The sequence below is a fragment of the Aptenodytes patagonicus genome, chromosome 6 (assembly GCF_965638725.1).
Source record: "Aptenodytes patagonicus chromosome 6, bAptPat1.pri.cur, whole genome shotgun sequence".
Taxonomy (NCBI): Eukaryota; Metazoa; Chordata; class Aves; order Sphenisciformes; family Spheniscidae; genus Aptenodytes; species Aptenodytes patagonicus.
In genome coordinates this window covers 9662933-9687495 of record NC_134954.1, presented here as the reverse complement: position 1 = coordinate 9687495, position 24563 = coordinate 9662933, and the positions used below count along the sequence as shown (strand labels likewise).

The following is a 24563-nucleotide window of genomic DNA, read 5'->3' as shown; positions in this document are numbered from 1 at the left end:
TACTGCAGCACGAGTGACAGGGCTGTGGGAACCACAGCTCATCTGCACGGTGTAGGATGAGAGGATGAGAGTAGCGGCTGTGGGACTCCCAGGCCACGCTGAAGACCCCCCGGTCCCAGCACCACTCAAAGACACGCACGCACGGTGTCCTGTCTCTGCTTCTAACTGGTTGTCACCTGAGGCTAACTACGAGGACCTCAGGCAGTCATGGGAACTGGGAAGGGGTTTACAGTGTCACAAGCAGCCTGGAGTTGCCACACAGCGATGCTCACCTTTTTTTTTTTCCAATGCAAGAACCAGGGGCATCCCATGCAAGGAGAGGCGAGCAGGGGGAGAGCAAAGGGAGATGCTGCCTTTTTCAGTGCATGGGCAATCCTGGGCACTCCTTGCCACAGGGCGCTGCAGATGCTAAAATCTTACGTGAGTTCAGAGAAACCAGAGAAATTCATGGATTAAAAAATCATCAAGCGCTACTCAGTGCAATGGCTGTCCTGCAAAGGGACGCCCGGGCTGCCCGCAGAGGAGCGGGGAGGGTGTGCTGGGGGCTGTGCACTCCCTGGGCACCTGCCCTGGCCACGTACCTCCCCACTGGGAGGAAGGCCTCTCCTTGGCATCGCAGCGAGGTGCAGCTCCAAAGCAGCAAACCTGTACGCTGGTCTCCCTGGTGCAGATCCCCCATCCATCCCCGCGTGCTCTCTGGCTGCTCTTGCTCAGCAATCAGGAAACCCAAGCACGTTCCCCCACAGGCTGCCCAGGCACGTCACCCCCCCAGGACACCCTGCATCCCACCCGCCTCTCAGCCCCTTCCCTCCGGGGGGACACCAGAGCGAGCAGGGGCAAATGGGAATGGCTGCTAATTCCTCCCAGCCCAGCCCAGCCGTAGCCCTCCAGGGATCGGCCTCACAGCGATGGAGGGAGCCAACTCCTTCCTGCCTGCGAGCCAGCTGCATCAGCCTGGCCCCGGGAACACGGGCGGCTGTATTTTCATTGCAAATTAGAAATCAATCATAGCAGGAAATTCCCATGCTGAGAACACCCTGGCTATTATTATTTTACAGCGCTCAGAGGTGTTCTGGGCACTTAGAAAGACGTGGCCCTTTCAGGGTATTATGGGGCAAATTAGTTTTAAAGGCGGTTGTAGGAATGTTGGACATTTGGTTTCCGGAGCAGGATGGGCACAGGTGGAGGCTGTGGGGCTTTGTGCTGCTTTTGGATACACCACCACTCTGCAAAGAGGGAATCAGCACGCTCCGGAGTGAACACCTCTAGCCTGACCCCAGCTTTATTAATAACAAGTAATTAATATGAGAGCGGATGTGCCTTGTGTCTCTGAAGACCTTTTAAGATGTGATTATGTTGTGCTAATCTCACCCCAAAGTACTTCCCTGTTTAGACTGCGCTGGGCCATTAAATATCTGAAAAGCCAGTGAAGACCCCCCCCTCGCCGCCCCGGGAAGTGCTCGGGGTCTGTTCCCCAGCAGCCAGGCCCCACTTTCAAACCCTCTAAATCAAGTATTAAGTCAAGCCCATCTGGACTGCCAGGAAAAACACTCCTTTCCCCTCATCTGTGTCTCATTACCCACCGTGCCAGCCCCAGCCCCGGAGCCGCTCGCTCCATCCCGCCCAGATGTGCTGCCCCGCACTCGCCTCCCGTATTTCACAGCCGTCAGCAGGACTTCAAGGAGCAGCCGAAGGGCCTGTAACACTGCACAGGCTCTTAGTAAAGACATATATCCAGGTCCCTAAGGCAGAGCCGCAGGCACATGCCCTAACGCGAAGCCCCTTTCCCCCTCCCTTGGTCTTGCACCAGGCAGGGGAGCTGGGGCCCTTGGGGCTCCCCGGCCAGGAGGTTTCTGAGCCACTTCCCCGCGGCTCTTTGTCCAGCACGTGTCCAGACTATTGATTTTCAGGGGCTCTGCCCCTCGAGACCTCCCAAAGCCAAGCAGCCCCTATGCCCTGCACCTGGGGAAGGGCACCCAAAGGCAAGGCAGGGCAGGGCAGAGCAGGCACTGGCGGCAAAGGCGAGGAGTTGAAGACAGACACCTGCAACTCTGTAGTAACCGGGGTGATTAAATTTGGGAGCAGCTCACCTGGCACAGGGCAAAGTCAGCACTGAGCCTAGAGAAAATAAGGTACCCAAACACCCAAACCAAGGAACAACCCCTGTGTTCATTGGCTCAAAAATCTCCTGGGCTAATGCTTTCTAGTGAAAGTTTCAGCACTTCCAGAAAACCCGCAGAAACAGCCGCTTTTGTTTAAGTTTGGCGCTTTCCTGGCCCTGGCAGCAGCCCAGGACTGCAGAGGTGAAGGCGCACATCAAACCTGCACTGAAGAGGAGAGCTATCCCTCTCCTCCCGAGCTTAAGAAGAGCTGGTGCTCAGCCTGCAGTCGGGGCTCAGCGTCAGGTGAAGTTATCGTATGAGCACCACGTGGCCAGCCGTGCTCAAACATTACTCTTCCAGAGAGGCCAGGGCAGGCAGCATCGCAAAGAGGTTTTGGGGGCACGAGGTTTAAAAAGGGGGGAAGAAAAGCATGTCTATTGTCTCCCTGTGTCGCTGCCTGCAGGAGGGTGTGCAGCCCTTGTCCTACGCCGGTCCCTGATGGCCGGCACTGACTGGGGACCCCACGCTCCAGCAAGCAACAGGAATCCCCTGCAGCAGGTCACAGCGAGAAAAGCCCTGGGATGAAAATACTCCTGTTGCCAGCCCTTCAGTGCACGGCAGAGATGCAGGGGAGGCTTTAATATCAGTGAGGAGGAAAGGGAGAAAGAGAGGGGAAGAGGTCAGAGCATTATGACGGACGTACGGGCACTGACATATCCCGTAACAGGGAAGAAGCCGCGGCGCAGGGTGGGAAGCCTTGGGAAGTCCTTCCCCAAGGGCTGCTTGCACCCTGCAGGTACCTGCCAGGGATGGGGAGGAGATGCAGGCAGGAGCCCCGACCAGACCTTGCAAGCAACAGTGGACCGTGCCCGAGGTCCAGCGAGGTCCCCAACCGGCCGGGTGCGGGGTCTCCGGCATTTCGGTGTGGTGCCTCCGGTGACCCTGGGCAGGCGGTGGCAGCCACTGCCTGTGTCGGGATGCCATCTAGTGTCGCTTGGTAGAAGGTCCCGCAGACAGTGACACCGTGCATAGGTTCCCCAGGCTTGCAGCATCTCCAGGGACCAGCTGGAAGGCACCCCAAAACAGCCTGGGTGCTGGAATACCCACCCCTGGGGGACTGCACCTCACCAATGCTGGTCCACACCCCATGACATAGGCACCCCGTCGCCAGCACAGCTCCAGACCCCAAAGGAGGGCGATGGGCATTGCCAAAATCGTGCAGGGGCAGCAAAGCTCAAAGCGGTGCCCAGGCTTGCTCGGGGGACCCCGGGGCAGCCAGGGCTCGGAGACTCAGCAGCCTCACCGGCAGCATGGGCTGGCCCTGGTGGCAGGTGGCTTGGTGAAGGAGAAGGGCGAGCAGCCCCCATAGCAGCATGCAGCCCGCCTGCAGCACCAGCGCAGCCAGGCCCAGGAACAGGGACACCCGGCAGTGCCATGGGCTGGACCGCAGGGTGAAGCCCCAGGCATGACGGCTCCTGGGGGCCAGGGGTGGGGAGGCCGGCCAGGGGCTCATATGGTCTGGCGGCGGGGGGACGGGAGGCGTCGGGAGCAGGATGGTACCTGCAGGGGTGGGAGCATGTTGGGGGGCAGTGGGAGTGGGCTGGGTGCCAACCATGGACAAGCCCCGCACAGTGGCATGGACCCGCTCCCCGTCTGGTGCAGGAGGCTGGTGGGACGGGGATTGCGAGGCCAGCGGGACCATGCCTGGAGCAGCAGTTCTGGGGGGTGGCCAGAGTGCCGTGGGAGGGACTGAGACAAGAGAAATGCTGGGTGTCCCCCATGGGATGGTGGCTGGCCTCTCCGTGGGCACCATAAGAGCAGGAGGCACTTGTCTGGTGGTGGCTGCCAGCAGGCTGGTTGGCACCGGTGTGGTGGCAGAAGCTAGAGTGGACAGTGCAGGCTCTGGGCTGGTGGCCCCAGGAGGCTGTAGGCTTATGATTGATGGAGTTGGGCACAGGCTGAAGGCTTCCTGTGGCACAGCTGGCGATAGGGTGGTGATGGAAGTCTTGGGCAGTATGGTTGATGATGGGGTGACAATGGAGGCCTTTAGCAGCACAGTTGGTGATGGTGTGTTGATGGAGGTGTTGGGCAGCACAGCTGGTGATGGTGTGTTGATGGAGGTGTTGGGCAGCACAGCTGGTGATGGTGTGTTGATGGAGGTCTCTGGCAGTACAATTGGCGATGGTGTGCTGATGGAGGTCTCTGGCAGTACAGTTGGTGATGGTGTGTTGATGGAAGCCTTGGGCAGCACAGTTGGTGATAGTGTGTTGATGGAGGCCTTCGGACGCACAGTTGGTGATGGGGTGGTGATGGAGGCCTTCAGCAGCACAGCTGATGATGGGGTGGTGATGGAGGCCTTTGGCAGCATGGTTGGTGATGGTGTGCTGATGGAGGTCTCTGGCAGTACAGTTGGTGATGGTGTGTTGATGGAAGCCTTGGGCAGCACAGTTGGTAATAGTGTGTTGATGGAGGCCTTTGGACGCACAGTTGGTGATGGGGTGGTGATGAAAGCCTTCAGCAGCACAGCTGATGATGGGGTGGTGATGAAGGCCTTAGATGGCATGGTTGGTGACGGAGCAGTGAAGAAGGCCTCCGTTGGCATGGTTGGCAATGTGGCAGAGGTGGCCACAGGCGACAGCATGGTTGGTAGTGCCATGATGGGAAAGGCTGCCAATGACAGCATGGTTGGCGCTGCCGTGGGCAAGGCTCCAGGTGACAGCAAGGTTGACATCCCTTGTGATGATGTGGAAGTGAATGGCAGAGATGAGGTAAAAGCAGCTGAAAGAGGCAGAGTAGCTGGGCAAATTAAGTGGTCGTCCCTCAACGATGTCACTGCTTGCCCTGCCAGGTGGGGTGGACTCTTGCATGACAGTTGGGTGGACAATTTGACCTTCTCACTGTTGCCCAGGATCCAGCTGTGCAGGTAGCAGAGGTTGCAGTCACATCTCCACGGGTTCCCACTCAGATACACTGAGCTGAGCTTCTTCAGGGGGTCCAGGAGACCTCGGGGGACACTCTCCAGCTGATTCTTCCGAAGGTTGAGGGTTTTCAGATTTGGGAGAGAAGCAAAGACCTCATCATCCAGAGCAGAGAGCTGATTTGTGTCCAGCTGGAGGTCTGAGAGCTTGCTGAGCCCAGTGAAGGCTCCTCTTGGTAGGGCTGCTAGCTGGTTGTGGGACAAGATGAGTTTGCCAAGAGATGTGAGGTTGACAAAGATGCCGTCTGGAAGTGTGGCCAAACTGTTCCTGCCCAGGTCCAGCTCCCGCAGGTGTGGCATACTGTCAAAAAGGCAGCAGGGGAGCTCCGTAATGTGGTTTGAACCCAGAGTCAGCAGCTTCAATTTGTTTAAACCAAAAAAGCCCTGAGGTGGGAGAACCTCGATGAGGTTGTTGTCCAAGAGGAGTTTCTCCAGATGAGACAGGCTCCTCAGGAGCATGGGTGGCAGCACCCTGAGCCTGTTCCTCTGGAGGCTGAGCTCCAGCAGCTCCAGCTGACTGTCTAGCAGCCCCTCTGGGAGGTCCTGCAGCTCATTCTCATACAGCCGGAGGACTCGCAGCCGGGGGAGTTTGCTAAAGGCATCCCCAGGAAGAGTCGTGATCCTGTTTCTAGCCAGATCCAAAAATGTTAGATTGACGAGAGAATCAAAAACTCCTTCTGGAAGAGAAGGGATTGCATTGATGTGCAGGGAGAGCTCTCCCAAATTTTCCAGCCCATCAAACAGGCCTTTGGGGATGTATCTGAGGTGACTGTCTCTCAGCTCCAGCCTCTGCAAGCTTGGGAGGTTTTGGAAAGTGCCCACAGCTAGTTCTTCTAACGAGGCACCAGATATCTCCAAGTCCCTCAGCTTCTCCAAACTATCAAAGGCTCCGGGTTCAACTGTCTTGATCTTGTTGCCAATAAACAAAATCTTGATCAGGTTGGGCATGTACCTGAAGGCACCTTTCCTTATAGCAGTGATGCTGGTTTGCACAAAGATCATCTCAGAAATGAAGGGCTTTGCAATCTTTGGGATCTCTTTGACGTCATTTTTTGTCCCTCTGTAGACCTCCTGGTAGTCTTTGGGCATTTCATATAGATCTTCACCCAGGATTTGATCTTGGCATTTATGGGGGTGGAAGGAGAGGAAGAAAAGGAAAAGGAAATGCTGGTACATTGTCCTGAAAAAAAGGTTTCAAAAATCAGTTATGAAGAACAAAAAAAAATAATCTCTGTCCACAGCTCATGAACTGTGGTACCATGCTGTCGTCCAGCTCTCAGGAGTCTTCTATTCACATATCATAACTAATTTTATGAGAAAGAGAGAGACTGTACAAGCCAATGTATGCTGCATTTACAAGAGTTCACTGCTGTTGGTACCAAGGGACGGAGAGGTAGGGAGAGCGAGCCAGCTCATGGCTTGGCACCGGGAAACGCTCCGGGAAGGGCAAGGGCTGGAGGGTCTGTTCTCTGACCGTCCTTCTCCCATGTTTGGGCTGTAGGCTCGGCATCTGGGTGAAGAAGGCAAAGTGCTGCTGCCCATTAGTGCTGCCCCAGTGGGTCCAGTTACTCAGCAGGGCAATAGCCCATTCATGCAACAACAGAAGCAGTCAGCCCTGCGCTTGCTAATGAGGGACTAGAAAGGGTCCCAGGAGCCAGCCAAGACCAGATGACCTTGTTTACTCAGAATTTCCACACTGTGCTGGATAGACTTGCTATTTCATTGGTGCTTCTCTCAGTTCAGGGGAGTCATTTAAAACATTGCTTCTAAGCATCTCCTTTTCAGGATTCTTGCTAATTGCATCACATTTTGGCCTTGGTTATGCAGCTCTGTGAGATAGAAATGGTTAACTTGTGAGCAGCAACCAAGCTTTAGAGCAAGGCTCGTTAAAAGACTATGAAATGTCCACAGATGAACTCTTTAATACCTAACATTTAGGACTCTGACCTGCAGTTAGGAAGTGAAGTCACTGATGCACACCCACCAGTAGCCACGAAAAGCCCACCACTTCCATCGGGTCATTTGGAAACACTCAGCTAACACATTAGCTGGGGTTTAATGGGTGTGAGCATCGTACTGGGACAGTCGTTTCCAGCTTGTGATTCACAGCCCTGGGTGGGAGCAGGGGAAAGGGCTGTGGGTTGCTTCTTGGGTGTCCATCAAAGCTGACCATGCAAAAAAACTTATACTGGGAGGGTAAATTTGCTATGAAAAGTTATTTTTTGAAAAATGTTGAGAGGTCAGCAAATACAGGAGGCTGAAAGCCACCGGGTTTGAAGAGAAACCGATGGGAGGTGAGGTATGTGCCAGCTGCCCCGCGGGGCTCCCCAGGGCAGAAGCCGCTGCTGATCCCTGCCCATCCTCTCCCCAGGGAGACTCGGGTGCAGGAGCCAGGGGTGCGGGTGCAAAAGTGCCTGCTTCACTTCAGCTGCAGGGGCAGTGCAATGGGTTAAATGCGGAGGTGGGAACGGCTGGGCTGGGTGCATGGGGATGAAATTCAACAGTTTTGAACTGCAAAGCTCTTTTAAAACCTTCCCTCACCCCGTCTGGCTGTGGTGGACCTCAGTGTGGCCCCCTGCTTGTCCCACCCTCCAGCAGTGCAGGGACACAGGGGGACGGCCCCAGCTCACAGCGCTGCAGCCTCTCCTGCTCCTTGGTGCAAGGAAACGATCAACAGCCCCCCAGAGCCGCCCCTCCCGGCACATTTTAAAGTGCAAAAAAAGTGTTTTGCATCACTTACTTGACCGAGCACATGCCAACGAGTCCAGTCGCCGGAGCGAGCCGTGCCGTGCCGTGCGAGGAACAAGGCCACCAGACATGGGTCCCATCACCTGGCCAGCTCTTTATCCATGGCCCAGGCGCAGGGCTTGGTTTCGCATGAGGTCAGGGCGCAGGTCTGCGAGGGGAGATAAGGGACGGCCGGGGAGCAGGCAGTGGAGCTGTGCCCCCAGCATGGGAGGCTGTTTGCAGAAGTGCCTCGGAAAGGACACAGACACGTACTCCCTAGGCATTATCTGCTGGTGCCACTAGTCACATCCAGGAAAACCTGAAGATCTCCAGGCCAGCCTGTTTTGTAGCTGAAGCTCTCTGCAGTCCCATATCTCCACCAGTGTAACCCACCAGCTTCACAGGCACCACCCCCAACGACACAACAGAAAGGAGCTTTTCCTATTTAAAGCTTTTCCGGTTAAAAATATCCAGCTGTTTCCTTCCTCAAGAATTGGCTTATGTAGCTAAAGGTGCTGCTCTGAAGCCATTTGTTTAAGCTTATAAGTGATGACTTCTGTGGCCGGAGAGATACGCTGACACCCAGGCTCTGGGCTCAGCCCCGTAGCCCCACACCTCGCTGGCTGTAGGGCTGGGTGCTCCCCTCCACCCTAGCACAACTCAAAGACCCTCCTGCGGTGACACCCAGGCCTCTGGCCGGTGCAGAGCGTCTTCTGGGAAGAAACACTCTGTTTGATGCAAAGACTTAAAATGACAAGGCATCCATTGCTTCCCACTGGATAATTGCACTAGTTGCATTTAAGCATTTCTTCTTTGGTTTTCACCTGCTCTTATTAAGGTTCAGCTTGTGCTCCTAGGCTTTCCTGGCAAATTTAGAAACACTCCAAACTATTGCACATTTCCAACAGCCTTACCCCTTTCCAACATCAACCCTGTATGCATCCCCGCTCGGTAGCAGGCTGCTCCAGAGGCTGTAGGGTGGCAGAGCCAGGGTGGCCAAGGGGACGGAGCTTGCAGCAGGAGCGAGACCAGCCTCCCTGGGCCATGGACAACACACCCCACGGTGTGGCAGCTGTGCCAGGGCTGGGGAGCTGCAGCAAGCCCCAGCCTCCCCGGTCCAGGCTTGGAGATGGCCACGCCAGCATCACCTGGGAGATGGCCGCAGCAGGGTGGCAGTCCCTTGTGCGGGAGAGGTGGCAGGGTGGCTGTGTGGGATCGTGTCTGGGGGTGAAGCATCGCCCACCTGCCTCCCAGGAGCTAACACAACACGGAGCCTCCACTTTGCTCCCAGCCCTCCGGCTGGGCAGCAGCCCCAAGCAAGGACCCCCCAGCTCCCCCGTTGCTGCAGGCGGGGCCGGGAAGGCTGGCTCAGAGGAAGGTGGCCAGGCGCAGGCAGGGCTCTCCCAGCTCTGCCTGGCCCAGGAGGGCCCGTGTCCCCTCGGCCGCAAGATGGTGCAGCAACACCACACCGCAACCCCTGGCCTCGGCGCCGCCGGGAGAAGGGCTCTGCCGGCGTGCAGCTCGCTGCAGCCTGCCGGGCGCGCGCCTTGCACGCACGCGCACGCGCACGCACCCACGAACACACACACACACACGCACGCACCCACGCGCACGCACGTGCATGCACACGCATTAGCTCTCTTAGGGGAGCACCCACCTTACCTGCCATCCCCTGGGCGGGCAGCTCTGCTGGGGCTTTACGCCCCCGTCTCTGCGGGTCCCCGAGCCTCTCTGGGGCAGACCACGGGGTTCCATGGCGGGGCTGTGGGCCAAGCCCTGCCAGGGTGGGTGGGGGGACCTGCTGGTGCACAGCCCTGGGCTGGAGCCCACCCTGCAGCCAGGCAGCCCGTGCCCCTCGTTGGGCAGTTGGCAGCGCTCCCCCCACGTCTCCCTCGAAAACCCCACACTAAACCCCGTGCCCTGGGGGTCGGTGCCGGGCTGCGGCTGGGTCTCTGCACTGCCGAGGGAAACGGGGAAGGAGGTGGGGCCGGTGACCTGCAGCAGGCGGAGACGAGCACGCCAGAGAGCAGCACCTACTGAATGCCAGGCATCTGCACCCATGGGACACCACGCACAGCCCCAGCCAAGTCCCCGTCGGACCACAGCGACTTGCGCTTCCCCCAGATATGCAGCCGGAGACAGGGAGAGTTTCCTCTCTCCACCCTGGGAACTGGTTGCGCAGAAATAATATATACATTTTAATGATATTTGAAATACACAGGAAATGCATAGCTGGGAGAATAAATACCACCAGGCCAGCTCTTGCGGAGAGTTCGGTGACAGCTGGTGGCCATGGTAGGGGTAGCAGAGCGAGACGGGGTGCCAGTTCCCAGGCTAGTTCGGAGGTTGCCAATGCAAGAGCCGAGCAGAAGTGGGTGCCTGCCTGAGCCCTAGGGCGCAGGGGGGAGACCTGGTGACATGGCCTCATCCCCGCTCTGCGCCATGATGAGGATGCTGACCTGCAGCGTGCCGCAGCGGGAGCGCAGCACCCAGGCGCCCTGGTACGCTGGCCCCAGCCCCACCACCTGCCTGGGAGTAGGAAGAGGAGGGAGGCGAAGGCTGAGCCGCTGGCAGCTCTTGGTATCGCAGGCCATGCTTACGGTGCCCTCAGGGTTGCTGTAGGTGCAGTGCCCCAGAGCATCCTCCCCTGGCACCCCATCCCAGCCCTCCTCCGGGGGGATGCTGGGCTCTCCCGGGCACTCCAGCTGCCCCTGGGGGACCTCCAGCAGGGACCGTCCCCGGAGGGTCGCTGGGCTGGCGCAGGAGGCTTGTGTGTGGATGAGGGGTTCGGCAGAGCCCTGCAGCCAGCCCAGGAGATAGGCCAGGCGGCAGTCGCAGGCCCAGGGGTTGTCGGCCAGCCCCACACGCACCAGCTCCTTGTTGGCATCAAAGAGCCCTGGGGGCAGGCCAGCCAGGCGGTTGTGGTCCAGCCCCAGGGAGGCCAGGAGCGGCAGCCCAGCCAGCAGCCCGGGTGGCAGGCTGGAGAGGTTGTTGTGGCTCAGCTGCAGCGCCACCAGCCCCGCCAGCCCCTGGAAAACCCCAGTGGGGAGATGGACCATGGCGTTGTGCGAGAGTGCCAGGGTCTGCAGCACTGACAGGTTGGTGAAGAGTCCCTGGGGCAGCGTCTCCAGCCGGTTGCGGGCCAGCGAGAGGTGGAGGAGGTGTGGGGTGTCAGCAAGGAGGGCGGCAGGCAGGGTGGCCAGGTGGTTGCCCTCCAAGCTGAGGACGGTGAGGTTGGGGAGGGCAGCAAAGATGTCGGGGGCCAGGCTGCCCAGGGCATTGTGCTGCAGCTGCAGCCGCCGCAGCCTTCCCAGCCCGGCGAAGGCACCGACTGGCAGCTTCTCCAGCCGGTTACCGTCCAGGTGGAGCTCGGCCAGCTGGTTCAGCGCCCCAAAAGCACCGGGGGGCACCTGTGTCAGCAGGTTGTCACTGAGCTTGAGGAGGCGGAGGGTGGCGAGGGGGGCCAGCAGCCCGGCCGGCAGCTCGGCCAAGACGTTCTGTGAGAGGTCCAGGGTCTGGAGGTGCTGGAGCGGGCAGAAGATGCCAAGAGGTAGCACCTCGATCTTGTTCCCTGGCAAGCGCAGGTCCTGCAGGCGGCAGGCAGTGGCAAAGAGCCCCGGCTGCAGGGAGCGGATGGCGTTGGCACCCAGGGAGAGCTTGCTGAGGCTGGGCAGCCCCACCAGCACCCCTGGGCTGACCGCTGGCAAGGGGTTGCCCGACACCTCCAGCTCAGTGAGGCTGGGCAGCCCCCGAAAGGCGCCAGGCTCCAGCTCCTGGATGTCGTTGTTGAGGAAGACCAGCTTGGTGAGGGTGGTGCTGGAGCCCAGGGCCCCGCTGCGGACGCTGTTCAGGGCTGTCTCCACGAAGAAGAGCTGGGTGGCGTTCCCTGGCAGGCCCGCCGGGATCTCCCGCATCCTTTCCTCCGAGCAGAAGACTTTGGAGGTGTCGTAGCACTGGCAGGTGGGGGGGCAGGGCAGGGGCAGCCCCCCCACCAGCAGGGACCCCAGCCCCAGCAGCGTGTAGACCACCAGCCTGCACTGGAGAAGGAGCCGAGCCTCATCCCCTGCCTCTGCAGGGCAGAAATCTGCACCCGCAGGTGGGTGCTGCTGGGGAAGCAGCTTTTGCAGCCAGAAACGCAGGGGAACAAGCCCTGGGGTACTGCCAGCGTGGGCAGCTGCTTGGGCCATAGGGCATCCCTCCAGCCCCGGACCCCCCACCACCCCAGCACTCCCCTTGTGGGAATGGGGAGGGCTTCCCTCCCAAATCTCTCCACGCCTGCCCCGTGTGGCAGGTCGGGACTCTTCCCCTGCACCCCAGCCCTGCTCCGGCTCGCCCTGTGACAACCAGAGTGGTGCCACCCTTGCCAACAGTCCCCACGTCCTGCAGAGCAGTGGCCTATGTCGGAGCTGTGGGGTCCCACGGTGGTCTCAGGGGAACCCGCAGCCTCACGAGATGTCTCTGCGGGCATGGACCTGGCCACTGGGGCAGGGGAATGTGTGAAGCACGGGGATGTGCTGCACACACTGGGTGACGGGGACAGCGCTGCAGGGCTGCCCTGTGCTCAGTGACAAAAGGAGCGGGCTCCACTTGTTGTATTTCTAATTGCCCATCAAGTACTTCTTTCTCTACAAGCAACCAGAGCTGCATCAAACCTGCCCGAGGGATATTTGGCTTGACCAAATGCCTGTTCCCAGCCCACGGGAGGCACTTTTTGACCACCTGGGCAAAGCCATGGCCTCCAGACCTCCCCCAGTCCCTCCCGACTCAGGACACATGCCAGTGCTGCCGGGTGATGGCGGATGCTGCCTGCCCCACGGCAATGCCCACCTGCGGACACCCTGCACAAGTGGGGGTATCCTGGACTTACACCAGCGCTTGAGAGCAGTGTTGGGCTTGGCTTTTCCTTTCCACCATCTTACTTGTTTTCATGCAGAGCCAACGGCAACTCTCACCTGTCCCGGGCCCTCCCAAACCACCTGAGCAGTGTGACCGCCACTTACCGAGCACGGCATCGCGGGGACCGCCACCAAGCCTGCAGCAGGTTTGCAGCAACGCCGCTCAACAAGATGGGACGATGTTTTCTGGGGCGGATGGAAAGCCGGCCGACAAGCCGTTCCTGCTGGGGCGGAGCTGCCCCTCGCTGCTTATCGGCAACAACAACCCGTGTCCTTGGAGCGCTTCAAAAAATAACCCAATCCCAGAGGGACTGGAGGTGAGGCCAGAGGCAGCTGCCAGCGAGCATCCTGGCAGGGAAGCGGGGTCTCGGCCCCGGACATCCACTGGCCCTGGGATGGTGGCAGGGCGCTGCTGTCACGGGTGGCACCGGTCCCACACCGAGGTCAGCACGTTTGCTTGCAGCAGCCCCCCAAGAGCCCCCCTGGACTTTATTAAATTTCAGTGGGGAATGGGGCTAGCAAACGTTCCTTGCATGACCGGGCGCAGCTTAGCAAAGCAAAGCAAAGCCATGGGGAGGGGATCACCCTGGGACCATCATGCTGAGATGCACCAGGTGCTTTGCAGCCTGGGACATGCACCCAGCCAGCGGTGGGATGGCCAAAGGGACCCATGGGCCAGCTGGACTCCCAGGGAGCTTGCTGCCTGCCCAGGGGAGCAGCATACACCACCTTAAGGGCTGCCCTGCAAGGGCTGTATTGGAATGGGCTGGGGTGGCAGCGGCCATAGAGGCACCCCCAGGGGCAGGAGGAAGGACACTTACGTGCATTCAGCTGGACCGATGGAGCAGATGGTGGCGCACGGAGAAACTCAGCTGACACAAGCCAGCGGCAGCCAGCTCTGAAGGGAGCCAAGTGAGCTCCCCCCCACCCCGGGGTGGAGCTGGGGAAACCCTCAGGGCCCTGCCCCAGGGAGAGGACTGCGCAGGAGGCAGTTGGTGTCTCCATCGAGAAGCTTGCCCAGATCTCATCTCACTCTCCAAAAGCCATCCTGCTGCTGTTGGATGATGGCTGAGCCCTCCTGGGTCCCTCACCCCACGTCAGAAAAGCCCACTAACCCTCTCCCAGCCCCACCAGCCTGTATGGGCTTTCCTCAACATGAAAAAAAAATCTCTTCGCAGATGAAATCAAGCGTGGCTCCCGTCCCTGCTGGGTCATTCCCCGGCTGCGCACCGCGGAGGAGTGAATGAACAACTCTTGGCACTGGGGCTGGACAACTGTGCTTTAATGGAGAGGTCACAGAGCAGCACCCAACAGCCCCGTGGCACAGTCCCATGTCTCCCGCCACCATGCAGGTCCCAGCCTGGAAGAGCATCCCATCATGTGCACAAGCGTGGGGCTGCTTGTGCCAGCACTGGCTCCTGGGGCGCTGTGAGCAGCCAGCACCATGGGGTGCACACCAAGTGTGTCCCTTGTCCCGTGGCAGCGATCCCCAGGCAGACCGGTGCTGCCACACCGTGCGCAGAGGTGAGCTGGACTCTTCCGTTGCCATGCCACGGCTGGAGGAGGCACGGCGGCCACTGGACACAAGTGCTGCTGGGGGACAGTGTGGCCCCTGCCTGTGATTTGCAGAGCAGCCAGCGCTTGCTGACACCGCTCCCCCCCCCAGCATGCACCACCAGCATCCCCGCCGCCTGAGGGCTGCGAGCAGGCAGCAGGACCGGGCATACACACAGGGGGGCCACTCAGGGTGGGAAGAGGAAGAGGAAAAGGGAGGAGAGGATGTAGCTTTGCCAGGCAGAGCAGGGCCAGGCTGCTCACTAGCTGGTGGGGTAGGCACGAGGGTGTTGAGGCAGCGAGGACCAGCGATAGGGTGCAGCGGGAGCAGCCCAAGCATGCTCCAGCAGCCCCGGGGCACAAGTGTGGGAGCCTCTCCCAGCCCCTGGCAGAGAGCCCTCGCAGGGGGAAGGGGTGGCCAGCATGGCCAGGCAGCGGGTCCAGCTCTGTGCACGCTTCGCCCCCCACCTCTATAATTCCCCTGCAGCAGGGGCTGGTGTGAGCCCCCCTGCCACCCACGGGGTTGGGGCAGAGCGCTGCAGGCAGGCCGCAGGAGGGTTAGCACCGGCGTGAGGCGAGGGCTCAGGGGATCTGCTGCTGCACCCAGACGCCGGCACATGGCCCCGCGGCTCTCCTGGCAGGAGATGCACAAGCGCAAGGGGAGCAGGCGGTTGCTTGGGGTGAGGGAAGATTGCTGGCTATGCTCTGGCCCACGCTGCCTGCAGGCAGGGAGGGCAGCTTGGACGCGGCCAAGTCACTCAGGGTGTGCCACCGTAGCAGCAGCGCCAGGCCCAGGCAGCCCAGCCCCGTGGGGATCCCCACCCGGATGCAGGCGAGCTACAAAGCAGCACAAGGACACGCAGCTCTGCTGGGGGCGAAGGCGTTCACTCAGCTCCTGGCCCTGCATGACGGCTAGCAGCTGCCTGCCCAGGCAGGGGCAGAGTCTGAAGGCATGGGGTGGGGGGGAAGATGGGGAAGAGGGGCTGGGGGAGGGCAGCGGGCAGCGCAAAGGCAGGTACCGCTAGAGGGAACGATGCGAGGTCCTGTTGTTTGGGATAAGCACCAACATGGCCAGGCTGTGGCTCCCTGCTCGAGGGGTCCCTCTCAACCCCCCCCCACATCCCTGCTGCTGCCCCCCGGGCAGGGAATGGGCACAGAGACTGCGCTGGAGGCAGGAGGGGCAGCCGTGGAAGGTCACCCGGGGGGACACCCTGCCGCAGAGCAGGGACAGGGCAAAGCAGAGCAGGACAAGGGGACACGCAGCACGTGGGGTGATGCCAGGCTGTCCAAATCATCAAGGGCAGCTGATGCAGAGCTGCTGTCGTGTCCCTCGGCCCCGTGGGGAGGGGACACCCCGCCAGCACCGCTCCCCCCAGGGTCTGCCGGGCGCTCAGGCTTCGTTAGGTGCCTTCATCCTCATGAGCACAACATGGCTCTTCTTCCTACAGCCATAGACCACCAGTGCCACGAGAGCGGCGAGCAGGGCCACACACACCAGCACGATGACTGCCACCACCACCCCGCTCTGCATGCGCGTCAGCCCCCACTGCCCCCTCTCCTCCTCCTCTTCTTCCTTCTCCTCCTCCTCCTGGGGGGAGACAGGCAGCCCCATGGGGGGCTCCGTCCAGGCACCCTCTGGCAATGCTGCCTCAGAGGGGTGAGTGGGGAGTGGGGTACTGGGATGGGGGAAGGCAGTGGGGCGCCGGGGGGCAAGGAGCTGGTCCCGCGGCAGCCCAGCGATGGGGGTGCCCCGCAGGGTGGGGGGCTGGGCACAGAGGGGGGGTGTCTCGCCCACCTTGTGGGGGTTGTCCTCCAGCCAGCCCCGCAGGGACAGGATGCCCTCATCGCAGCGCCAGGAGTTGTTGTGGAGCTTCACCTCCCGCAGGGCGGACAGGGGGGAGAAGATGCCAGCAGGCAGGTACTCCAAGGCGTTGGAGTGCAGCTGCAGGTGCCGCAGCCCTGGAGTGGCCCCGAAGAGGCCCCGTGGCAGCACCTGCAGCTGGTTGTGGTGCAGGGAGATGTTTTGCAGCTTGGGCAGCCCCTCCAGTGCCTGGGCATCCAGGCGGCGCAGGGCATTGGAGTGCAGCGACAGCTCCAGCAGCTCCCCCAAGCCCCGGAAAGCCCCTGGCGCCACCGAGCGCAGCCGGTTCTTGCTGAGGACCAGGAGCTGCAGCTGGGTGAGGTTGCTGAAGACAGCGGTGGGGAGGGTGGAAAGCTCGTTCTCATAGAGCCACAGCTCCCGGAGGTCGGGCATGGGCCCAAAGGCACCAGGGGAGATGTCCCGCAGACGGTTGACGTGCAGGGTGATCTTGGCAAGGGCGCGCAGAGGCAAGAAGACGCCACTCGGCAGGGCGGCGAGGAGGTTGTTGGACAGGTAGAGCTTCTGCAGGTTCCCGTTGTGCATGAAGAGCTCTGGGGACAACGTCTCCAGCTGGTTCTGGTGCAGCCCCAGCTCCTGCAGCTCCGGCAGCCCGTCGAAGGCACCTGCCGGGATCTGCCGGAGCCGGTTCTCATAGAGCCGCAGCACCTGCAGCCGTGCCAGCCGCTCAAAGGCCCGGGGCGGCAGGCGGTCGATGTTGTTCCTGGCCAGGTTGAGCTTGGTGAGGCTGGTGAGCTCGTCAAACACCCCCTCCTTCAGCTCCTGCAGGTTGTTCCCGTGCAGCTGTAGCTCCTTGAGGTTGCTCAGGTGGGCAAAGTGGGAAGGCTCGACCTGGAGGATCTGGTTGCTGGAGAGAAGCAGCGACTCCAGCTTGTCCAGGGGCTCGAAGACCTGCACAGGGAGCTCCTGCAGCTTGTTGCTGGCCAGGCTGAGGTAGCGCAGGTCGGGCAGGTGCTGGAAGGCCCCGGGGCTGATGCGCGACAGGTTGTTCTTCTCGATGCGCAGCCCGATCAGCAGGGAGGCGTTGCCGAAGGACGCGTCACCCAGCTCAGCAATATGTGTGTTGATGATCTGGAGGGTCATGGCATTCGCGGGGATGGGGCTGGGGACTGCGGTGATGCCAGCGCCGGAGCACTCCACCTGGGCGGTGCGGACACACTGGCACTGCTCTGGGCACTGGCCACCAGCCAGCTGGATGCCCACCAGCAGCAGCAGCCACCGCCACCAGCCTCCCTGCTCCATCGGGCCTGCAGCAAAAACAAAGGAGGGGGGCTCAGCCCCTGTGATTTCCCAGCCCCCCAGGGCCGCTGCCGGAGATGGGTGCTGCTTTCTCCCTGAAAGGGCCACTGAGTCTGTGGCCACACTCCTGCCCCCAGCACCGCAGCAAGGCAGAGGAGGGCAGGCGAGGAAGGCTGGGAGCAGGCGGGGTTGGGCACAGCCCAGGCGGGAGCGCAAAGCAGGACAGAGCTGGGGGCTGCGGCGCCTGGCTGCCATACCACAGCTATTAGTGGCATCCATGGCGTCCCCCTCGCTCAGCTCCTCCAGCAGCCAGAAGCGTGGTTTCCTGTTTTGCAGCGAGCGTGGCGAGCTGCTACCAGCGGCGCTGGCCTCCCAGCACCACCGAACAGCCGAGACCTTCACTGAAGTCGGCCTGCGGCACCCACAGCCGAGCGGGTCCCAGGGATGCTGGGTGGGGGCAGGAAGAAAGGTGCCTCCCCAGCACCGCCGAGCACCCTCCTGGCTCTGCCCGGCAGCAAGGGCTCTGAGCTCCTGTCGCGGAGCCAAGAGCAGCGCCAGCACCCACTGCCCAGGCATGCTTTAGCTCCAATCCTGCAGGAGCCTGGGTCAGCCAGGCCCTCTGCCAGCTCCCCAGCCCAGGCTGGGTACGGGGATGGCGCTGTCTGCACCCCATCCCCAGCAGAAGGTCTCAGCCCTGGCCAATTTTGGCCGTGAGAGCAGGGTGTCTGGTGTGGGCACCTGTTTGCGGGCTGGTCCCAGGGGAGCCCTGAAACCTGGGGGGACCAAGAGCTTTACAGCAAGGTCCTCCATCACCCCATAAGCACGGCCACCATGGACACCCTCTCCTCCCTCCTCTGGCCTGGGAGCTTCCTCCCTCCGTAGATTAAAGCAGCAGCCTTGTGCCAGGCTGGCATGAAGCAGCCGCCCGCCAACAGCTTCAAGTGGCACAAGGGAGGGAGAAAACCTGTGGCTCCCCCGTCCCCGAGCACGGCTCAGCCAGACAGGCAAGTCCAGCAGCGCAGGGGTCCAGGCACGGTGCCCTGGCTGGCACAGCACCCCAGGGTGCTGGGGACACAGCCCCTGCCCTCCGCCCCAGGCTCCCTCCAGGGAAGACGCTCGTTCTCCGACAGGGAGGGAGGAACCCTCCACAAGCCAGCGCAGTTTATGTTTCCCATATGGAAACAATCTGCATCCAAGAACAGCTTTGTTTATAGCAAGCCGTTTATAAACTTCCTCAAACGCTCTGTACATCAAAAGCCCTGCTCATGTCACTCCCTGGTAAGGCAGCTCAGAGAGCATCCATGCTGGAGCGCCCTTCAGGAAAGGCAGCTGAAAACAATTTATCTTCTCTTTTCTTCTAGGGACAAAAAGCTTACAGACCAAGGGGCTGAATATACCCTACCACTCAGCCCCTCAGCATCCCACTGCTCCTAACCTCAGCCCCCCTAAATGTTACTTTGTCCCCCTTAATTTTCTCTGTTGGTTATTATTTAAGATACATCGCCTATGTAACTATTTCAGCTCCCACAATGCTTAAGTGGTCTCGCTTTGTTGGAGAACCCTTGCAAGACAAACATCTCCATTAAATCAAAAGATGCTGAACATGCACACCCCACTGCCGCGCTGCCACCCCTCAGAGCTGCCCTGGGAGTCCCCTGGGCCTGGGGCCGCTGACAGGGGCAGTAGTGGAGAGGAGACTTACCCGAGTGTCCTGCAGCTGCGAGCGCCGTGTGAGCACAGCTCCGTGCTGGCAAGAGAGCTGAGTGTGGTTCATGCTTCCCCTCCCAGTATATAACCCGTCCAAATCAATGAATCAGCACAGGGGCAGCGTCAGGGTTAGGGAAAGCGCTGGAGCAGAGCTGCTTCCAACTCCTGTTTCCTCGGCAAACACCGCAATCATCTCAAGGATGGACTTTTGGGTTTCCCTCTCCTGAACCCCAGTGCCCTCGTTTGAAGACAAGCAGCCAGCCCCACGAACACGCTGCTCACGTCACCCAGGTAGCAGCTCGTCCCCGGGAGCCCCCCTGGTCCCCGGTGGGACACGGCTGGGTGCCCTGACTGTGGGGGCAGGTGAGGCAAAACCAGGCCCCTGGGCACGATCCTGCCCTTTGCTGGCACACATTCACACCGGGGCTACTCCATGGCATTGCCTTGGCAATGCACAGCACTTGCCTCCCCACCTACAGCCCCTGCAAGTGTCAGGACCTCTGGCCATGCCCCAGCCCAGGGCTGGCAGTGCAGGCAGCCCCACAGCACACCAACCCTGCCCGGGGTCACAGCTCTTGTTCACTCCCCCCAACCGCAGACGCAAACGGGCCAGGAATCTGCAAGCACCCACTCCAGGGCTCTGCCCCACAGGCACGTTGCCCAGCGCAGCCAGGGAGTGGGCACCAAGCAGGGGTCAGCGGCGTTGCTGGTGCCAGCCGGAGGCCAGGCTGCTCCAGAGCACCCTCAGCAAGCCAGAGCATCTCCCACCAGCGCTGCCATGCCTGCGGGCGCTGGGAAACCCCCTCGATGCCGACTGCAGGCAGCCTTGCAGCCCCAAAGCAGCACATGCTGCCATCTCCCAGGGGCTGCTGTGGCTGGGCTGCAGCCCATATGCTGCTCTTCATCCTCAGCAGCCCTGGTGCACGGATGATGGAGCCCTGCACGCAGGGGTGTTTGGGAAGCAGGGCACAAACCTGTCCCATCCACTTGTTCAGGGGCGCCTGCTGCCACCCCTCCCCTGCCCCCTCCAGCCCACATGGGTGCATGGGGGTGCCCTTGGTCCCCACCACCCACTGCCCCCCCCTCACCCACCTCTCCTAGGCAGCCCTGGTCCAGCAGCTGCCAGGAACAGATATTCAGGAGGAAGCAGCTAGGGAGAGCCAGCATGTGTGGCCCCATGACGTTTCCCGGAGCCAGAGCAGCCCCGTGCTAACCACGGGGCAGCTGGAATTTCCCTGACCGTGTCTAATCCCATCTCAGCCCACCCATGTTTCCGCCGGCCGGAGCAGCCCCTGCTCAGGTCCCAGCCGGTGCTAACGAGCTGCTGGAGATGGGAACAGCACGGGGCTGCCGCCAGAGAGGGGGGAGGAAGGCTGCCTCCATCCCCATGCCACAGCATGCTGTGCTGTGAGGAGCGGGAGGCGCAGGGCAGCGCAGGGGACGTGGACCCTGTTCAAAGTGGAGATCAGACCAGGATAAACAACAAACTGCAGGGACAGAGAGGGGAGGTTCCAGCCAGACCCTGAGGAAGGTGACAGGGATCGTGGGAAGAGGGTTGGGAGTGGGACCTCAGCCGGAGGCAACCGCCGCCGATATGTCAGATTGCATGGGGGGCCCAGCTGCCGTGGGACATGCCCAATGGCCACGGACCCCTCCCCAGCCGGGGAGCGAGCACCGAGGCTGGGGCCACCCCCGGGCCAGGCTCCCTGCCTGCTGCTGGGGCAAAGCCCAGGAATTTGGGCACGGAGAAGGGACATTTTGAAAACACCACCCACAAGTGCTTTAGCTCACACTCTATTGACATAGCAGATTTTCCCAGTGCCATGGTTCCCAAAATAACCTCCCCGCTTCCTTGACAGCGGAGCAGCTGGAGGTCAGGCAGCGGGCTTGGAAGCTGCCCACTCCCTGCAGCCCTGGCATGAGAGCAGGGCTCTCATGGCCTTATCGCACCTTTATCACCGGCTCTGCCTGCCCACTGCCAGCACCATCGCTGCTGGGCTCCTCCCTGCTCTGACTCATCCCAGAAGCACACAGCTTTTCAGCAAGGCAACACAGAAATTAAACCCTAGCACTTCCAAAAAACCACCACCCCAAGCCCAGTCCGACAGAGGAATGTCGGACTCCGCTCCTTCCAAGCAGTGCTGCCCCAGGGGGGACGCAGGGATGGGGATGCAGCGGTGGGTACCCTCAAACACCCTGCCCCCAGAAGGGGGCTGATCAGATTACGGTACCTACGGCCGCGCAGAGCACCCGAAGTTTCAGAGGAGCCCAGCTAACAGCCCTGCCAAAAACCCAGCTGCCTCTACCCAGGCCTCAGGAACCTGGCTCCGGCCCCTGGCTGGGAAGGGACATCTGTTTTCAAGACATCCCTAAAAATAAAGCAAGGCTGAGTAACGGCACAAGCCCGTGCACCGCACCCGCAGCAGAGAGGGAGCCACTCCCGGAGGTGAGCACACAGGAGCTTACCCCAGGCTACATGCTAGGGCGAGGAGTGGGGGGCAGGCAGGGAAGTGGAGCTGCTGCCTGCGGTGCGAGATCTTGGGACAAATGCACAGACACGCTCTGCACATCTGGAGGGGAGAGGCAGCTCCCAGAGACAGCATGTGGATGTTATTGAGGGTGAGATAAGCGTTTTGCAAAGGGAGGCTGCTCCGCATAGCTGGGAGCTCGCACAGTGCTGGATGGAGCGGAGCAAGCCTCGCACCATGGGAAAGCCCCACGGTCCAGCAGTGCTCTGGGGACCTTCCCCAACTCCAGCCACACCAGCCAGAGAAAGGCTGAACCCCCCAGACCAAGCTCAGGACAGCGTGGAGGCACTGCTGTGTTCCTACACCTCTAAAGGAACAATGGAACCCAAGGGTGAGCACCTGCCAGACCCTGTGCCCCAGAGAGGGACTGAAACTTGCGGTCACAGCTGGGCTGGGGGGGGTGGCTCCTTCCCCCAGAGCCCCCAAGCCCTCCCTGCCATCTCTGCTGCCTGCACAAACGTGGTTTTCTGATTCCTCACCAAAGGCAGTGACCAAATGCCGCTGTGTGGGAAAAAGTGAGAGCACGTGGTGCTGCCCCGGGTGCTGCCCCACAGCCCAGCCACTGCCAGCAGTCGCAGCCCGGGCTGGAGGTGCCCTTGCACCAGAGAGCCCCCAGCACTTTCCACAGTCATTTGTCCACATGCTGCTGAGCCCACAGGAGGGCCGAGGTCCTGTGGCAAGTGGTCCCAGCTAGTGCTACCCCTTGTGCTTTGACATAACCCTGGCTGGGGCTCCCAGAGGCTGGCACAGCCAGGAGCAGGCAACCCTTGGCCACGCTGAGCCACTTGCATTTAACGCAGTCTGGGTTCCCAGCCCCTCCGGGGCTCCCGTCTGTCCTGTGACCTCTTGCACAAGCCCTGGTGCTCCCCTCCACCGAGCTCAGCCCTGAAACACCACCAGCTAGGGAGGTCCCAGGAGCCCCACAACAGCAACGTCACCCATTTTTGCGGAGGTCAGCCTTGCTCCTGGACAGCGGGACAGTCCCGGGTCCATCCGCACTGGCACACCTCCCAGCGCATCCCCACGGCCGAGGTGGTGGGTGCAGCAAAGCCGAGCGGCTCTGAATCACCAAGGGACTCGAGACTGCTTGGAAAAATTCATGTAATCGCTAAAATTAGCAGCTTGTGGGCTTGGCCGGGAGAGCGCATTGCTCATCTGCCAAACAGCTGAGCACACTCACCCACGCCGCAGGGCTGCACAGCCCAGCAGCCTCAGCTCCCCCACCTCCGGCCCCTGCTCCTCGCACACCTCCAGCTCCTGCCTGAATTCACACCTCTGGGAGGGATGGGACATGCCCAGGCCCCACCACTCCTCACAGCGCAGGGCTCGGACACCCCCCCCCCCAGTTATTTTGCACTGCTGCAAGCCACCCACCACGCTATGGAGAAACCCCCACAGTGGCCCCCGGTACTTGCAGAGACCGGCTGGCCCAGGGCATCGGGCCAAACTGCTCTGCTGAAGCAGAGGAGGAGGGTGGAGGGCTGGGCTAGGGGCCAGGGGAGGGGGTCTCCTCAGTGCTCCAGTGCGGGGGGGACACCTCCGGGCCTGAGCCATGCAGCAGGACACGTAGGCTCGAGCCACAGCTGAGGGGTGAAGGAAGGTTCATTAGTCCCTTGGGGACAAGTGCTGGGGCTCCCACCACCCATTAGAGGGTCACCAGCAGCCCCTTCCCCACCACACACCACCCTAACCCTTTGAGGAGCCCAAACCAGAGAGCTCCTCCATAGGGCCAGCAATCCAGTGATTTCAGCCCCCTGCTTGAGGAATGCAGGGCCAGGCCTGCCTCGCTGCTCATAGCTACAGGACGCCCCATCTGCATCTGCCCCAAGGGATGGGGACATGTCCTGCCTTCCCTGGGGAAGTGCACGTGCAGGTTGGGAGCTTTGGGAAGGAGCAGCAGCCCTGGTCCCTCCAGGATGGGCAGCAGGGATGGCCATCAGGCTAACCTCCATCCAAGCACCAGCACGAGACCCACCACAACCTTCCTGGAGCTCAAGGAAAATGGCATTTAGAATCTCAAGCGCCAGCAGGGCTCGCCTGGCCAGCAGGACCATCTCCTCCAGGCTCGGCCCTGGCCTGAGCCCTTAGCGATAGCAGCAGCACGCGGGGCTTGGCGTGGGCTCAGTGCAGTGCTAGGCTGGAAGGAATGTGGGGCTCGCAGCCAAGTCCGCCTGGAGAGATAATCCAAAGCGGAAAGAGCTTGTCCGATGGGCGCTGCGAGAGGGGGGAAGGACCGGCTGGAGCAGGAGGCGATGGCAGGGGGCTGTCCCTGCTCATGCACTGCGAGGTGTTTGCTGGACCAGCTTCACCCCATTCTCCATCTCCATAAAGCCATCCCTGGCACCATGGAGTGTCCCAGGGACCCCCTCCCGACACCCCAAGGGGGAAGGGGCCCTATCTCTCCCCAGTGCCCAGGAGAAGCCAGCAGAGTGCACAGCAGGCTGCTGAGCCGCTGCCAGCTGTCGCTGGCTCCCTGCCCTGGGCTTTTTTCATCTAGAGAGACACAAAGGCACAGCTGGAAGCCTGGCACATCACAGAGAAACATGACAGTTCTACAGCAGCGATTGCACAAGAGGGGCCGAGCTCGGTGGTGGGATGCCTCCGGGTGCTGCTGGAGCAGCAGACCCCCACCCCGCAGTGAAGCGGCACTCACCCACCACGTCCCAGACAAGAGGCTTTGCCAGGGCTCATCCGCCCATAAATACGCAGGAGGGAAGGGGATGTGAACCCAGGCTCCGGCTAGGAAAATGGAGGCATAACACCTCCATAGCTTGCCCATCTCTGGACAGAGCAGGGGCAAAGCAGGAGCTTCAGGCCTCCTGATCACTTTGAGAGTCTGTAAAGACTCGCAATCCCAGCCTTGTCCCACGGGTATGTGCGTTTGGCTGCATCTCTTCCCAGCTATTCTGTCATCCCTAGGAAATGCTGTGCTCTGATATCACAGCTGCTGAATCA

General features: G+C 61.0%; 2 protein-coding genes across 2 annotated transcripts; both read right to left on the bottom strand.

Annotated features, from left to right (window-relative positions):
* Nucleotides 1–9980: 9980 nt before the first annotated feature.
* Nucleotides 9981–12876, bottom strand: CPN2 (carboxypeptidase N subunit 2). The gene is made up of 2 exons (XM_076340635.1): nt 12807–12876; nt 9981–11843 (listed from the first exon to the last, which is right to left on the bottom strand). Exons 1-2 carry the CDS (start codon nt 12816–12818, stop codon nt 10197–10199), a joined length of 1659 nt encoding a protein of 552 aa, XP_076196750.1. The 5' UTR covers nt 12819–12876; the 3' UTR covers nt 9981–10196.
* A 1086-nt stretch (nt 12877–13962) lies between these two features.
* LRRC15 (leucine rich repeat containing 15) lies at nt 13963–19111 on the bottom strand. The gene is made up of 2 exons (XM_076340634.1): nt 19076–19111; nt 13963–17381 (listed from the first exon to the last, which is right to left on the bottom strand). The coding sequence occupies exon 2, from the start codon at nt 17374–17376 to the stop codon at nt 15646–15648; it is 1731 nt and encodes a 576-aa protein (XP_076196749.1). The 5' UTR covers nt 17377–17381; nt 19076–19111; the 3' UTR covers nt 13963–15645.
* Nucleotides 19112–24563: the final 5452 nt, after the last annotated feature.

Bases quoted from the DNA above. Each gene is read 5' to 3' on its own strand.
- LRRC15 (XM_076340634.1), bottom strand. From the start codon at position 17,376: ATGGAGCAGGGAGGCTGGTGGCGGTGGCTGCTGCTGCTGGTGGGCATC.